Source organism: Chrysochloris asiatica, unplaced genomic scaffold (genome assembly GCF_000296735.1).
Source record: "Chrysochloris asiatica unplaced genomic scaffold, ChrAsi1.0 scaffold00097, whole genome shotgun sequence".
Lineage (NCBI taxonomy): Eukaryota > Metazoa > Chordata > Mammalia > Afrosoricida > Chrysochloridae > Chrysochloris > Chrysochloris asiatica.
In genome coordinates this window covers 5,556,161-5,572,446 of record NW_006408615.1, presented here as the reverse complement: position 1 = coordinate 5,572,446, position 16,286 = coordinate 5,556,161, and the positions used below count along the sequence as shown (strand labels likewise).

The following is a 16,286-nucleotide window of genomic DNA, read 5'->3' as shown; positions in this document are numbered from 1 at the left end:
CCAGAGGTGAAGGGTGGTCCAAGGCCAGAGGCTTGGGTTCCTTGAGTCTCTTTCTGACCAATAAGCCTGGTCTTTTTTTTTTTTTTGTAATTTTGAGTTTTGGTCTATATTTTTTGCTACCACATCTGGGATCTTCTAATGTAATTGATCCCTTTCAGAGCAGTTGGTGGTAGTGACCCGGTACCAATCTAGTTCTTCTGGTCCCAGAGTTGTGGTGACTGGTGTTCACATGTTCCTTTAGTCCGTTGAGTCCAAGCATCTTCAATGCTCCTAACTCTTCTGTCTTCCACACATGGAGAGACCAATAGCTGTACCTTACATTGCTATTCATGAGCTTTTAAGATCCCAGAGGCTACTTACCAATGTAGGATATAGAACATTGTTTTTGTGGATTATGTTATACCAACTGATCATGATGTGTCCCCCAACACTTATGGTCCTGAGACCCCAGGGCCAGCAATCATTACCTTAAGAGGTTTGATAGTATCTAAGAAGACCAGTTAATATAGTACTGTTATTTAAATTTATGCACCAACTACTAAAGCCAGTGATGATAAAATTGAAGAATTCTAAGGAGCTCTAGTAGCGTAGTGGTTCGAACCACAGGGTCATCAGTTCGAAATTACCAGCTGTTTCTTGGGAGAAAGATAAGGCTTTCTGCTCCTGTAAAGATTGACAGCCTCGGAAACCCTGTACAGGGTTGCTGTGAGTCGGAACTGACTCCACGGCACATAACAACAACAACCACCACCTTCTGCAGTCTGAAATTGATCAAACATACAATAAAGATTATTGGTGACTGGAATGCAAAGGTTGGACACAAAGAGGAGGGATCGGTAGTTGGAAAATACAGTCTTGGTGATAGAATCTATGCTGGAGATCGCATGATAGAATTTTGCAAGATGAGTGATTTCTTCATTAAATAAGGTATTTTTAAACAACATTAAATACCTTAGTTAAACAACATAAATGACTGTACATACGGACCTCACCTGATGGAAAACACAGAAATCAAATTGACTACATCTATGAAAATGGAAAACACAGAAATCAAACTGACTATGTCTTTGGAAAGAGATGGTGGAAAAGCTCCATATTATGAGCCGAAGCAAGGCCTCCTGGCATTGCCCATCTGCAAGTTCAGACTGAAGCTGAAGAAAATTAAGGCAAGTCCATGAGAGTTAAAATAAGACCTTGAATATATCCCACCTGAATTTAGAAATCATCTGAAGAGCCAATTTGAGGCATTAGACACTAAAGACCGGATAACAAAAGAGTTGTGAGATGATATCGAGAACATCAGGAGTAAAGCAAAAGGTCATTGAGAAGACAAGAAAGAAGGAAAAGTTCAAAATGGGTGTCAGAAGAGACCCTGAAACTTGCTCTCCAGCGTACAGATGCTAAAGCAAATGGAAGTACAAGAATTGAACAGAATTTCAAAGGTCAGCTTGCGAAGACAAAGTCAAACATTATAATGAAATGTGCAAAGACCTGGAGGTGGAAAACCAAAAGGGAAGAACATGCACAGCATCTCTGAAGATGAGGAAATTGAAGAAAAATTCAAGCCTCAACTTGCAATATTGAAGGATTCTATGGGCAAAATATTGAATGATGCAGAAAGCATCAAAAGAAGATGGGAGGAATACAGTTACTGTAACAAAAAGAAGTGGTCGATGCTAAAAAAAAATTCAGGAGGTAGCATACGACTAAGAGCCAATAATACTGAAGGAAGAATCCCAAGGTGCATCAAACTCATGGGCAAAGGACAAGACACTAGGAATAGAATTGAAATCTTTGAACAAAATGATGCGGCCCTGGAGGCATTCACTCATCTATGCCAAGAAATTTGGAATACCACTACCTGGCCAATTGACTGGCAGAGATCTGTATTTGTACCCATTCCAAAGAGAGGTGACCCAATAAAATATGAAAATTATCGGACAATGTGATTTATATCTCATGCGAGCAAAGTTTTACTAAAGACAATACAAAAATGGCTGCCATCATACATTGCAGAGGTTCCAATGTATTCAGAAGATGACGTGGAACGAAGGATAGCATGCTGATGTCAGATGGATCTTGGTTGAAAGCAGAGAATACCACAAAGATGTTTACCTGTGCTTTATTGACTACACGAAGGCTTTTGATTGTTTGGATAATAACAAGCTGTGAACAACATTGTGTAAAATGAGTGAATATTCTTACTTTACACACTTAATGATGTTCATGAGAAACTTGTACATAGACCAAGAGGCAGTTGTTCAAACATAACAAGGGAACACCGAATGGTTTAAAATCTGGAAAGGTGTGCGCCAGGGTTGTATTCTTTTACCATATTAATTCAGTCTGTATGCTGAGCATATAATCTGAAGAAGCTGGGTTCTGTGAAGAAAAACATGGCAGCAGGATTGGAAGAAGACTCATTAACAACCTGCAATATACAGACGATACAACCTTGCTTGCTGAAAGTGAATAGGACTTAAAATAGTTACTGATGAAGATCAAAGAGCACAGCCTTCAGTAGGGTTACACCTCAATGTAAAGAAAACAAACATCCTCACCACTGGACCAATTAACAACATCCATATAAATGGAGAAAAGATTGAAGTTGTCAAAACTTCATTGTGTTTAGATCAACCATCAACACTCAAGGAATCAAACAACGTATTGCTTTGGGCAGATCTGTTGCACAGGACCTCTTTAAAGTGTTCAAGAGCCAAGATGTCAGTTTGAGGATAAGGGGGCGCCTGCCCTAACCCGTGGTATTTTCAATAACCTCATGTGTATGCTAAAGTAGGACAGTGAATGCGGAAGACTGTAGAAGAATTGATGCATTTGAGTTATGGTGTTAGAGGGGAATATTGAAAGTGCCAAAGAACAAACAGATCTGTGTTGGAAGAAGTACAGCCAGAGTGTTCCTCAGAAGCCAGAATGGGTAAACTTCATCTCTCAGACTTCTGACATACTGTCAGGAGGGACCAGTCTTTGGTAAAGTGGAGGGTCAGTGAAAACAACGAAGACCTCCAATGAGATGCATTGGCACAGCATCAGTGGCAATGGGCTCCGGTGTAGTAATGGTTGTGAAGTTGGCCCAGGACCAGGCAGTGTTTCATTGTGTTTGCATAGGGTTGCTATGACTCAGTGTCGACTCAGTGACACCTAACAACAACTCTGGGTGTTGTATGCACCAACATATTCATAGGTCTGTTTGTCCAAGAATGCTTTTTTTGCTGTAAGTTGCTGATGTCTGGTTTTCTCTGGCCTGTGACTTTCTGTGTAGGCTGGCCCCTGCCCCGTGAGTCTTTCTCCCATTGTTTACCTTTCAGTGGTTTAACAGTTTTAAATGGCATGCTGTAAATGGCACATACCTGTTTTCAATGGCATGTAGCTAGAGTTCTCAAAGTCTTGTCTTAAGTCACTGTCATTTAATTGAATTACATTAACGTCAGTATCGCCACATTAACAGTCTTATTTGAGAAGCTGATTAGCTTTGTCTACTGGTTTGGCGCTGTAAGATTAGCACTAGACTGCAAACCACCAAGTCAGCAGTTCAAACCCACCAGCTGCTCCTTGGAAACCCTATACAGGGTTGCTATTGAGTCAGAACCGACTCTACGGCACTTAACAATAACAACGGTTTTGGTGATACTTAAGTATTCATGTCATGTTACAAGTGACCTTGTGGAGAAGAGCGCTCTTTAGCTCAGAGAAGACGAGTGAAACTTTACGGTGTAATCACATGGGGCTAGTCCTTGTTATGACGGGTTTCTTTCTTGTGTGGGTCAGACGTTATTTTATTCATTGTTATTTCATTTTTGCTGTGTTCTGTTCTCAGCTTTCCGCTGTGGCCTGCAGTTTTTAGGCAACATCGCCTCCCGCAATGAAGAATCCCAGTCTGTCGTGTGGGCGCATGCTTTCCCAGAACTCTTTTTGTGAGTATCTTGACTGAGACATGTCTGCTTACTGTAGCATCCCATTTGTGTGACACTGAAAACCAGGAGGACCCCATCCATGGTGACAGAGCCAGTATAGAGGTCGTTGGTTTGTGGTGGGTCTGGGAGAGGGCCCAAGGGAATCTTCGGGAGAACTAAAGATGGGGCAGTGGATACCCGGCTGTAGACAGATTAGCACCCTGTACAGGGTTTTGAACCTCTGACCTTGAGATTAACAATCCAATGCTTGTCCTATGCAGTTCAATCCTGGTGCCATACCAGGATTCTGAGAATAATGTTAAGAACACACAAATTTATAAGAAAAAACCTTCAGTGTGAAGCACTGAAATGATGGTAGAAGTATGGAGAGTTAACTCGTCCTGAATGTGTGGGGCATTAGGCTGTGCTTTGTTAGCACAGTGCTGTGTGCGTTGTTAGCTGGTGGTGAAATGTTGCATGTGAGGAAGCGGCCATCTAGCCAGGTTGGAGCCTGCTACTTTTCCTGCTGGTCTGTTGGGTCTTTTCAGCCAGCTCTGTTGATGCCTAAGAAATTGAGCATTGAGGTGTAGGTGTTCAGGTGATGACGGCAGGACTGGTAGCAGAACAGTGTCCGTTGGGAGTGGGAGGGATCTGGCCAGTGAGCTGGTGACTGTGGTGGCGGTAGTGGCTGTGGTCTGAATGTCCTGAGTTGGCGGTTACTGTTTATTGTTCCTCTCTTGGTGGAGTCCTGGTGTGGCACTGCGGGTTCATGCGCTAGACTGCAAAGTCGGTTTGAACCCCAAGGTCAGAGGTTCAAGCTCACCAGCTGCTCCTTGGAAACCCTATACAGAGTCGCTGTGAGTCGGAACCTACTAGACGGCACTTCACAACAACAACCGTTCCCTTCTTGCCAGCAGCCCTGCCTTGAAGTGCATTGTGTCTGTTCTGACTAGTGAGGGAACCAAGCTTTTCCCTGGAAACTGGCTCAGCCTAGAGGTGAGCCTACACTCTCTCTAGGGCATGGCCTCCCTTCTTCCTAAGGACCAAGCTCGGGGTCCCTGGCGCTGTAGCTTTTCTGGGTCCATCTGTAGGAATGGGGTTGTGGTCAGATGGTCTCTAAAGATCACTTCCAGCTCTGTGATTTGTATGTGGTACTCAAATTCCTGCGAATAATTAGGGCTTAAGGGATATTAAAAAAAGGACCTCTGGTAGTGTAGTGGTTACGAATAGGGCTGCTAACCTCAAGGTTGGCAGTTCAAAACTATGAGCTGTTCCACGGGAGAAAGATGAGGCTGTCTACTCCTGGAAAGATTTACAGCCTCGGAAACCCTGTGCACGGGGTCACTATGAGTCGGAACTGACTCCACGGTTGTTGTTGTTGTTAAGTGCCATCGAGTCGGTTCCGACCCATAGCGACCCAGTACAGGGTTTCCTAGGGTGTAAATCTTTACGGGAGTAGAAAGCCTCATCTTTCTCCCGCGGAGTGGCTGGTAGTTTCGAACCGCTGACCTTAAGGTTCGCAGCCCGATTCGTAACCACTACGCTACCAGAGACTCCACGGTACTTACCAACAAAGGGATACAAATGCCTGTTATCCTATGATTAATAATAATTGAATGTAGGTAGAAGGAAAGAATTATGGGATTCAGGTTACATACAGAAAGAAGAGTTACTTAATTTTGAGAATTGATTCCTTTAAACCATTTTGAATACTTTCTGTACTTGGTTTCCCTGCTGGTTGTTGTGTGCCTCAGGCCAGTTGGAGTACAGTGGTAGTTAAATGCATTCCTATCCCCAAGGAGCCCCTGTGTTGGTGGGGGAGCTAGAGGAGCAGACAGGTACAGTACCTATAATAACAACACAGCAAGGGCAAGTGCAGAGTCCTGGGGGGGCGGGGGGCGCTGTAGGGTCTATACTGGGTAGTTTTTATCTTTGATTAAAAATAGAAATGGGAATAAGTACTTTATAAATGCATTAATTTAATTTTCTTCTTAAATAAAATGTTCTGCCCCTTTTGCTTCCAAGTCACAAGTCTGTTTAAAACTTCAATATTGGGTAGTTTTTATTTTGACAAATTTTCTATGTTACTGTTTTGAATGAGATGGTCTGAAAATACATAATGTTCCTTTTTCAAAGTGTTATCTAATTATCAAATCTTAAAAACAGCATATATTGAATATGTGTATGATACTATATACTGCAATCATTTTATCATGTTGCTGAATTAGGCTAAGAATTTCACTTTTGTGTTTTTAAGTACTTGCTTAAATCATCATGACAAAAAGATTGTGGCTTACTCTTCGATGATCATGTTCACAACGCTTAACTCTGAGAGGATGAGCGAGCTGAAAGAAACCCTGAATGTTGCCATTGGAGTTATCGAAGCCCACCAGCTGCAGCCCGAGTCGGAGTGGCCGTGAGTATCTCTGGGCAGAGGGCCCTGCTCTAGGACGGCCCACAGAGGACTTTCCTCTCAGGTGTCTTTAAAAATCAGGTTTTCTTTTGTTACTTAAAAAAAAAAAATAAAAATCAGGCGCTTGTCTGTTGATTTAATGCCTCTTATGGGCCTAGGAAATTATTAGAATGGCTTCAGATATTCTTGGAATATTCACTTGTGTTTAAATGAGCCTTTTCACACGAACAGCAGTTGGCAGATGAAAACAATACAGGCGTACTTTGAAAACCACCCTCACCTTACAAACATTTCATCACCCCGCAGACGGGTCATCAGAGTCAGCTCGTGGAGCTCTGTCTTGCAGCGGAGTGGTTTTGTGTGCTCAGTATGGAATTACGACAGGAAAAGGCTGGACTTTGAGAAAAATTCTGCATGTTGTTAGCAGTTGTTGTTGTTAGGTGCCATTGAGTCGGTACTGACTCAGAGCAACTCTGTGCACAACAGAATGAAACACTGCCCGGTCCTGGGCCAAGCTCACACAGTTGTTGCCACGCTTGAGCCCATTGATGCTGCCATTTTGCCAATCCGTGTCACTGGGGTCTTCCTCTTTTTCTCTGACCTTCCACCTTACCAAACATGATATCCTTCTGCAGCGACTTGTCCTTCCTGACAATATGTCTGAAGTATGAGAGACAAAATTTGGTCGTCTTGGCCTCCAAGGAGCACTCTGGCTGCACTACTTCCAACACAGATCTGTTGGTTCTTTTGGTAGCCCATGTCAGCAGTATGATCACAGAAATCCAGAGGCTTCTAACCAAATGGTTCTTTTTCAATGTTAAATAATGAACCCACCCCTTAAAAGCAGCAAAGACCCACTTTCTGCACTCCTTCCCAACAATGTGCCCTAGCTAACAACAGTTACAAAACTACATAGTCTTTAAAACCCACAGGTTTTTGTTGTTGTTTTTTTTCCCTCTCAGAAAAGAATAAGGTTTCAGTAATTTGGGTCTTTGTGTTTGGGTATACCAGAGACACAGGAAAGCGTAGGTGAGAAAGTCTTGGGCACGCCTTGGTTTCAATGATTGGCGTAATGATCTTCTAAAAAAGTTTGCTGCTCTTGATAGTAGATTTGAGAGCTGTTTCCATGTTCTTAGCTAACCTGAGATGAATTCTGGCATTTGAATTCATCTCCCTCTGACAGCTCAGTAAAGTTACACTGGTAGGTGATCAGCGGGTAGGTGGGAGTCAGTGCCGAATGACACATTATAAACGAAAAGGAGCGTGATTTGCGTTGCTCCTGTGCTGGGCACTCTTCCCATGTGATCTCAGTGTCGCGTCATCGACAGTCTGTGAGTTCTGTTTTGCCACCTTTTGCAGGTTAGGAAAAATAAACCAGTTTGACCAAGATCACCCAGCTCCAGTGTTCAGCAAACTGAGGATGGAAAGCCAGATTCTAAGGCTAATATTTTTATGTTACGTCTTGTACTATAAGAGGTAACAGTAATTTGCAGGGATAGTCAGGCCACACACTGAAAACACAGTCGTAACTGCATAAAGCATTGCTTTTATTGGTCGTATTTGCATTATTCCATTGGGTAAATCTGCTGCAAAAGACTGTTTTAAAGTGTGGAAAAGCAAAGATGTCTCTTAGAAGCCTGAAGTATACCTGAACCAAACCATGGTATTTTCACCCTCTCATATGCATGCAGTGGATAAGGAAGACCTTGGAATTATGGTGTTGGTGAAGTATACTGACTGTACCGGGAACTGGCACCTGAGGAGTGAACAAATCTGTCATGGGAGAAGTACAGCCTGAATGTACAGACAGAGACTAGTCGTGTATAACATTGGACATAACTGTTGGGAGAAATGTGTGCCCAGAGAATGACCTCCTGTTTGGTAATATGGAGGGTCAGCGACAAAGAGAAAGAGCTTCGACGAGATGGATTGTCACAGTGGCTTCAACAACAGGCGCACACATACACGGTGATCGTGAGGTGGCTCAGTACTGCACAGCACTTCATTCTGTTATGTACAGAGTCACTGGGAGATGGAACCACTGGATGGCACCTACCAACAACATTTGAATGATCTCGTTAATGTATTTTCCATGCTAATTTCCCACTCCAGCGCTATAATCCTTGTGGTTCTAGAATGATTCTTACCTTACGCGTATTAATTTTACTGTTGGCATAAGTATAAAGAAATTAGAAAAGTAGGCACAATTGTCCTTCCTCTTGCATTCTGTATTGTTTGCCCCTCTTATCTTCCCTTCTCTCAGGCCACCCCCGTGCATTCCATTCTAATAGTACGTAATGTAGCGTGTTGATTTTAGTCCTCTGATAGACTGAGCTCCTTATGGCAAGAGGCACTGTTGATTGTTGTTGTTGTTAAGTGCCTTTGAGTGAGTTCTAACTCATAGCGACCCTGTATAGGGTTTTGGAGGAGTGACTGGTGGGTTTGAACCACTGACCTTGCAGTTAGAAGTCCAGTGCTTACTCTACAACACCACACCAGGACTCCTTAGCAGAATTATATGTATGAAGAATTGTATTTTGCACGATTCCCCTGAATCTGAGAATCAGCCCATTCAAATAGCGGGTACCCAGGGGTACTGACACAGCTAAAGACCTTGGGGTGGCTGGGTTTCGGTAGTGTATAGAGGTCCAGGGGTACAAAGATGTCTCCGGTCCTCATTCTTTGGCAGACTCCTGTGTCCTTGCGGGCTCCTTTCATGATGGCTTCTAGTACTCAAGGAAAAAGGTCCTAGCTCAGTCCTCAGACCACTTCTCGGTCGTGGCTCCTGCCCTGGGTAATTAGCCCTGCTTCCACAGCTTAAAAGACCGTTGCTAAGTCTGTGCGTCCGCATGTGTGTCTCTGGCCTTGACCTCGTGCTGAGCTCCAGACTTAATATATCCAACTTGCTGTGTCTGCTTCTAATTGGCACATCAGTCTTAGCACGACTACGCCTGGGAAACCTGCTGCGGTTCCTAGTCTTGAACATCTCAGGAAATTGTATCACAGAACCTGCTCAGCTCAGAACCTGAAAGCCATCCATCCTGGAGTCTCTTACTCTCTCACCTGCATATTTTCACCAGACCCATGTTCACCATCCTTCCAAGGCCACCCACCTGACACCACCTCAGCCACGACAGCTCACAGTGTCACCATCTCATCCCTCGGCCTTCCCTCTTGCCCTCTAGTTTCTACCCAGCAGATGGATTGTGACTCCTCCAGTGGCTTCCCAGTGCACCTTGAAGGGAATCCTCCCAGGGCCCATGCACGGCTGGACGCTGACGGACCTGGGCTGTTGGGCTTCCTGGACTAGCTTCTCATAACACTCAGGCTCCTACTCTCACTGCGCATCCCTGCACGCCCCCGCCTGTCTGTCCGCGCACTCGCCACTGTTTGCTCCCCCTTCTCTTGCCGTATCTTCCCTTCACTTTTTGTCTGCTGGCTCTGCCAGCACCTTTCCTGATGTAACGTTTGCCCCCAAAGTGTTCTGTTTCTTTACACTCCTTCCTTCATTGGTTTAATAACGCTCATCACTACTAAAGACAAGATATTTTGTGTGTATTTATTATTTGTCTGTAGCTAGAACACAGTACTAGCACTTCGCCAACCCCCACTGAAAGTCCCTGGATGTTCCTGTGGTCCTCACGCCATCCTAATCATCAAGAACAGGAGATAAACTATGGCCCTAGGCCTAAACCGGCTTACCACCTGTTTTTGTAAATAAAGTTTTATTGGACCCTAGCCACTTTAGAGTCTTTCGTTGCCTGTGGCTGCTTTCGTTCTATAATAGCAGGGTTGAGTAATTTCAACAGAGACTGTATGTCCCATGAAGTCTAAAATATTTAGAATATTTAACTGATGGTTGTTTGCTCACTCCTGACATCGAGCCGTCCTTGGTATTTAGTATCAGTTGAATGCATTCAGTGACTGGTGGCATCCTTAGCCTTCACTCTTTCAGGCCCACTTGGTCCTTACTGCCTTTGGAAGGCCCCCACAGGGTCCATTTGACTCTTTTCTCAAGGATATACAGGCTTCTTCCACTTAGTAATCTTTACTGCAAGTCTCATGTGCTATGCAAAAATACAGAGGACCTTTTCCCTTTATTTTGTTAAATAGGTAAATTATTAAATGTTACCTACTCACCAAAACTCCAGTTAGTTTCTTAAAGTATAACCAAAACTGGAAGACCACTCAGCAGTGAAAAAGAGCAAACTTTTGACCTAGGCAGTTACTTTGAAGAATAGGTACTAACCCATGTATGTACACTTAACCAGTAAATATTTTATATGTAAACAATGCGTGTCTGTTTGTTGCACTGTGGTGGCTTGTATGTCACTTTGATGCCGGAAACCATGCCACTGGTATTTTGAATGCCAGCAGGGTTACCCATGGTGGACAGGTTTTAGGTGAGCTTCCAGATTAACCCAGGCTCGGAAGAAGGAGCGGTGGACTACTTATAAATGTTTAGCCACTGAAAACCTTAGGACTTGCAGTGAAACACTATCAGCACCAGAATACTGAATATTGGAACATGATGAATACCACCAGAATATTGTCAGATAAAATGTCAGAAGGTATGTCCTTCAGGTTGGAAGGCACCCAAAATATGGCTAGGGAGGAGCTGCCCCCTCAAAGTAGAGTTGACCGTGATGACGCGTATGGAGTAAAGCTTGGAACCTTCATATGCTGATGAAAATGAGGAGAAAGAGCTGTAAACATCCGTTAATACCTGGCACGTGGAATGCATGAAGTATGAATCTAGGAACATTGGAGGTTGTCAAAAATGAAATGGAATGCATTAAAAGCAGTATCATCCGAGGTCTTAGCTGAAGTGGACTGGTGTTGCCTATTTCGTGTCTGACAGTCACATAGTTTATTATGCTGGGAATGACACATTGAAGAGAAATGGCATCACATTCATCATCAGAAAGAACATTTCAAGGTCTATCCTGCATTGTAATGCTGTCTGTGATAGGATAATATCTATATAAGGAAGACCAGTTAATTCCACTATTATTGAAATTCATGCACCAACCACAAAGCCAGCGATGAGGAAATTGAAGAAGTCTACCAATTCCTTCAGTTTGAAATTGTCCAAAAATGCCATCAAGATGTATTGATATTACGTGATTGGAATGCAAATGTTCGAAACAGAGGAAGGATCAATAATTGGACAAATTACCTTGCTGACAAGTGATGCTGGTAATCACATGATAGAATTTTGCAAGACCAATGAGTTCTTCATTGCAAGTACCTTTTTTAGACAATATGAAAGATGACTATACACATGGACCTCACCTGATGGAATGCACAGAAATAAAATTAACTCCATCTGTGGAAAGAGAAGGTAGAAAAGCTCTATATCATCAGTCAAAAGAAGGCCAGGGGCAGAATGGAACAGACCATCAATTACTTTAATGCAAGTTCAGGCTGAAGCTGAAGAAAATTAAAACAACCCATGAGAGTCAAAATATGACCTTCAATATATCCCACCTGAATTTAGAGATCATCTGAAGATGCATTAGACACTAAAGACCGAAGACCAGAAGAATTGTGGGATGACATCAAGAACATCATACAGGAAGAAAGCAAAAAGTCATTAAAAAGATAAGGAAGAAAGACCAAAATGGATGTCAGAAGAGACTCTCTAGCTTGCTGTCCAACGTAGAGATGCTAAAGAAAGGAGGAAGTACAAGCGCTGAATAGAAAATTTCAAAGGGCAGTTCGAGAAGACAAAGTCAAATATTACAGTGAAATGTGCAAAGATTTGGAGTTAGAAAACCCAAAGGGAAGAACTCATTCTACAATTTTTAAGCTGAAAGAACTGAGGATATAATTCAAGCTTCAACTTAATACTGGAGGATTCTTTAGGCAAATACTGAATGATGCAGGAGGCTCCCCCCCCCCCCAAAAAAAGATGGAAACAATGCCCAGAGTCACTATACCAATGGCTGTCCAAAAGGTAGCATATGATCAAGAGCCAGTGATTACTGAAGGAAGAAGTCCAAGGTACACCGAAGCCATTGGCAAAGAACAAGGCTCCAGGAATTGATGGAACACAAATTGAAATCTTTCAACAAACTGATGCAGCACTGGAGGCCCTCACTCATCTATGCCAAGGCATTTGAAAGACAGCTACCTGGCCAGCTGATTGGAAGAGATTCATATCTGTGCCCATTTCAAAGTAAAGTGACCCAGCAGAATGTAGAAATCATCCGATGTTATTAATTTTGCATACAAGTAAAATTTTTTAAAGATTCTTCAAAAGTGGTTGCAACAGTACATTGACAGCGAACTGCCAGAGATTCAAGCCAGATTCAGACGAGGACATAGAAGGAGGACTATCATTGCTGATGTCAAATGGATCTAGGCTGAAAGCAGAGAATACCAGAAAGATGTTTACCTGAGCTTTATCGACTATGCAAAGGCTTTCAACTGTGTAGATCATGACAAGCTACGGACAAAACTGCAGAGAATGAGTATTCTGGAACACTTAATTGTGCTCATGAGGAGCCTGTACATAGACCCAAGAGGCAGTCATTTACCAGAACAAGGGGATACTGAATGGTTTAAGATTAGGAAAGATAGGCACCAGGGTTGTATTCTTTCACTGTACTTACTCAGTTTGCATGCTGAGCAAATAATCCCAGAAGCTGGATTATATCAAGAACATGACATCAGGATTCGATGATGACTCATTAACAAGCTGTGATATGCAGATGATACAGCCTTGCTTGCTGAAAGTGAAGAAGACTTAAAATACTTCCTGATGAAGAACAAAGATTACAACCTTTGATATAGGTTACACCTCAATGTAAAGAAAACCAAAATCCTCACCACTGGACCGGTAAATAACATCATGATAAATGGAGAAAAGATTGAAGTTGTCAAAGACTTCATTTTGCTAGCATCTACCATCAACAGTCAATGGAAGCAGCAGTCAAGAAATCAAATGATGTATTGCATTAGGCAGCTCTGCTACCCAAGACCTGTTTAAAGTGTTGAAGAGCAAAGATTTTGAGGACTAAGGTGCTCCTGACTCAAGCCATGCTATTTTTAGTAGCCTTATATGCATGTGAAAGTTGGACAGTGACTAAGGAAGACAATAGAAGAATTGATGCATTTGAGGTATGGTCTTATAGACGAATATTAAAAGTACAATCAGAATAACTATCAGAATAACAACTATTTTTTTTTTTTTTAATTTAAGAAGTACAACCAGAATGCTCTTTAGACACCAACATGGCCAGACTACATTGTCTCTCATACTTTGGACATAGTAACAGGACTGACCAGTCCCTGGAGAAGGATGTCATACTTGGTAAAGTGGAGGGTCAGGGAAAAAGGAAGAAGCCCCCACCAGCAAGATGGATAGGCCCAGTGGCAGCAATTGTGAGGGTGGCGTAGTAGGTCATCTGTTTCTCTCTGTTGTACATGGGTTGCTAGGAGTCAGAATTGACTTAATGACGACACTTAACAACGAATCGCCTCATTCTCAGTGGTTAATACCGTTTTCAGGCCATGTTGTTAGGCAGTAAATGTTGCTCCATGAGGTAGTATAGCAAAGACTTTAGGTTATTTGTGTGGATGCCCTCACAGAACAGTGTTTTTCTCTAATCCGGTTACTGTCCTTACTCAGAATTACTGTTTTATTATTTGTTGGATGAATAAATGAATGTCAATTCAGATAATTTTGAACTGCAGGTAAAATGAAGAACCTGACTCTTAAGTTAGGTTTTGAGTTCACCAGAATCTGTTTTCCATTGGCTGCTCGATCTGGTCACAAATTCCAAGATTTCCTTCCCGTAACCAAGGGGTCTTCACAGGCGCTTCTCTTTGATGGGCTGCTCTGCTCGTGTTTCTGAAGTGAAGGGGTTGATATAAAGTAGAAGTCTCTAGACTTTTGTACTTCATGCTTTGTATGTTTTTTTAAGTTAAATGGTTATGTTTACGAACATGTAGAGTAACTGATTTGGTAAAAGCCACACTGGAAACAAGCCCACCTTTCTTGTGTCAGTCTGACTGAGTTTTGAACACGGAGGCCTCTTCAGTCCTTTTTAACATAGGGTCCTGGTGAGATGTCATTCTTGTCCCTATAGTACAGTGGAATTGTTGTAAATATGGTCTTCCTTGTTTGGGGTCTGTAACTCTGCCCCAGATTACAGTCTCACTGTGAGTGGCTACTTTACGCACCATTCAGGGATTGGTTAATTTGTGCTGACAATCCACTCAGCAGGAATGAGTGATTTGTGGTATACTGAGGGGATTGGTCAGATCATGGTCCTGCTTGAAGGGCCCTACCTAGAAATTGTCAAGGGGTTTGCTTATATGAACAGCCAGCCCCACAGATGTTTCGCTAGGCAGGGGGAGTGAAGAAGAGGAGGCAGGAACTCCTTCAGAGAGCTGTCGTATGAGTCTCGGGCTGTGACACTGAAAGGTGTGAGAGACCCCGAGGGGGCCAGTGGCAGAGAGATGGGAGCCAGCACTGCAGAGCCAGTTGCTGTGAAACCACGGGGACCGGCTGATGGCAGCCGTGGCCCACTTGACCCATGGAGTGGAATTGGGAACCTCTGGACAAGTGGGTGATCACTAACAGAGCAGTGTGCCCAGAAAGGGAAACGGGCCACAGTCTGGGCCTGAGTAGAGCATGTGGCAGTGTGGGGGCTTAGCTAGCCTGCTTGTGACAGCTCAGATCCCCGGCTGTGCTGGGAGCTGTTGGCCTAAAGCGGAGAGGAAGCCAGGCCTGAAGGCCAACAGGAGACCAGGCTGGCCGTTAAGGGCCTGCCTGCTAGTTCAGCAGAGATCCGCTAAGAGGTGTCCTGGACGGAAGCTGCCCTGTCCTCACAAAGGTTCTTTGGGGGGATCCTTCCAGACCTTGCCTGTGTGCTTCCTGATCCTGATCTGGGGTTGTTCCCTGTACTTCAAGTTGGTTCTGATCCCGAGTTGTAGCCTGTGACTCCCTAACAAACCCATAAACGTGAGTATGGTCTCTGAGTTCTGTGTGGGCATTGCAGGGACTGTTGGAACGCAGCAATGCCGTGGAGTGCCATGGGAGGGGTGGCTGGTGAAGTCAAAGAGCGTCAGCTTGTTCTCAACCTGCATCTCACCTGTTCGGATTCTGATTCTCATCTCTTAGGAATTTGGGCTTGACCTAGACACCCCTGGTGTGATTCCTTTGCTTTTTTTAATTACGGTGTTTGCTTAAAGTGAACGGGCCGTACTCTGGAGGTGACTTGTAAAGCATGTCTGTGCACGTAACTATTGACCCAGCGAGGGTGGTCTTGGAGTCATTGCCCCTGGACACTTCTCCGCAGACTAATGTGTGGGAGATGGACTGGAGCATGTGCCATCCACCTGTGCCCCCATGGGGCAGTTTTTCTGGAACGGCATGGAGGCAATCTGTCAGGGAGCCCGATGCCTAGCTGTCGTTGTTTTGGGGGCCTCCGAGGGCTCCCTCATGACACTGCCATTGCTGGGGGACCATATAGGTGTGTACTGCCACCATGTCTCATGAGAAAGGTCATTTTTGTTTCCATACAAGGAATCATTGTACTTTCTCTGAGGATCTGATTTGCTTGTATCTTACGGAACCTGCGAATTATGAAACTGCTCCCATGTTGTACAGGCTTCTGGGAAACCCCAGACACTGACAGATGTCTCCTCGATAAAGTAGTTAGATCATTGATTTAATCATTACTCATTGGGGGTTTGGAGTGTGCCAGGCACTGTACATGGCCATGCAGGTTCAGGATGAAGCATGCATTAAGCTTGAGTGGAAGAAACAGATGACAAACAGCAAAACAAATAGATATAAAACATGTTAGATAAGAGTTTTAAAGCAAAAGACAGAGACTGCTAAACTATCCCTTAGAATGAATGGTGCATGGTACATAGCGGACACTCTTGAGTATTAGTTGTCACTAGCAGTGCCTTTACTGTCATTGATGGGTAGTACAGACAGTGGA

At 43.6% G+C, this 16,286-nt stretch overlaps 1 protein-coding gene across 1 annotated transcript in view; it reads left to right on the top strand.

Moving 5' to 3' along the window:
* Positions 1–16,286, top strand: part of ATXN10 (ataxin 10) — a 180,944-nt gene that overhangs the window by 47,674 nt on the left and 116,984 nt on the right. Inside the window, exons 4-5 of the mRNA XM_006866892.1 lie at positions 3,836–3,932; positions 6,169–6,327. Of these exons, the coding sequence (XP_006866954.1) occupies positions 3,836–3,932; positions 6,169–6,327 (256 nt within the window). The remainder of the gene's footprint in view (positions 1–3,835; positions 3,933–6,168; positions 6,328–16,286) is intronic.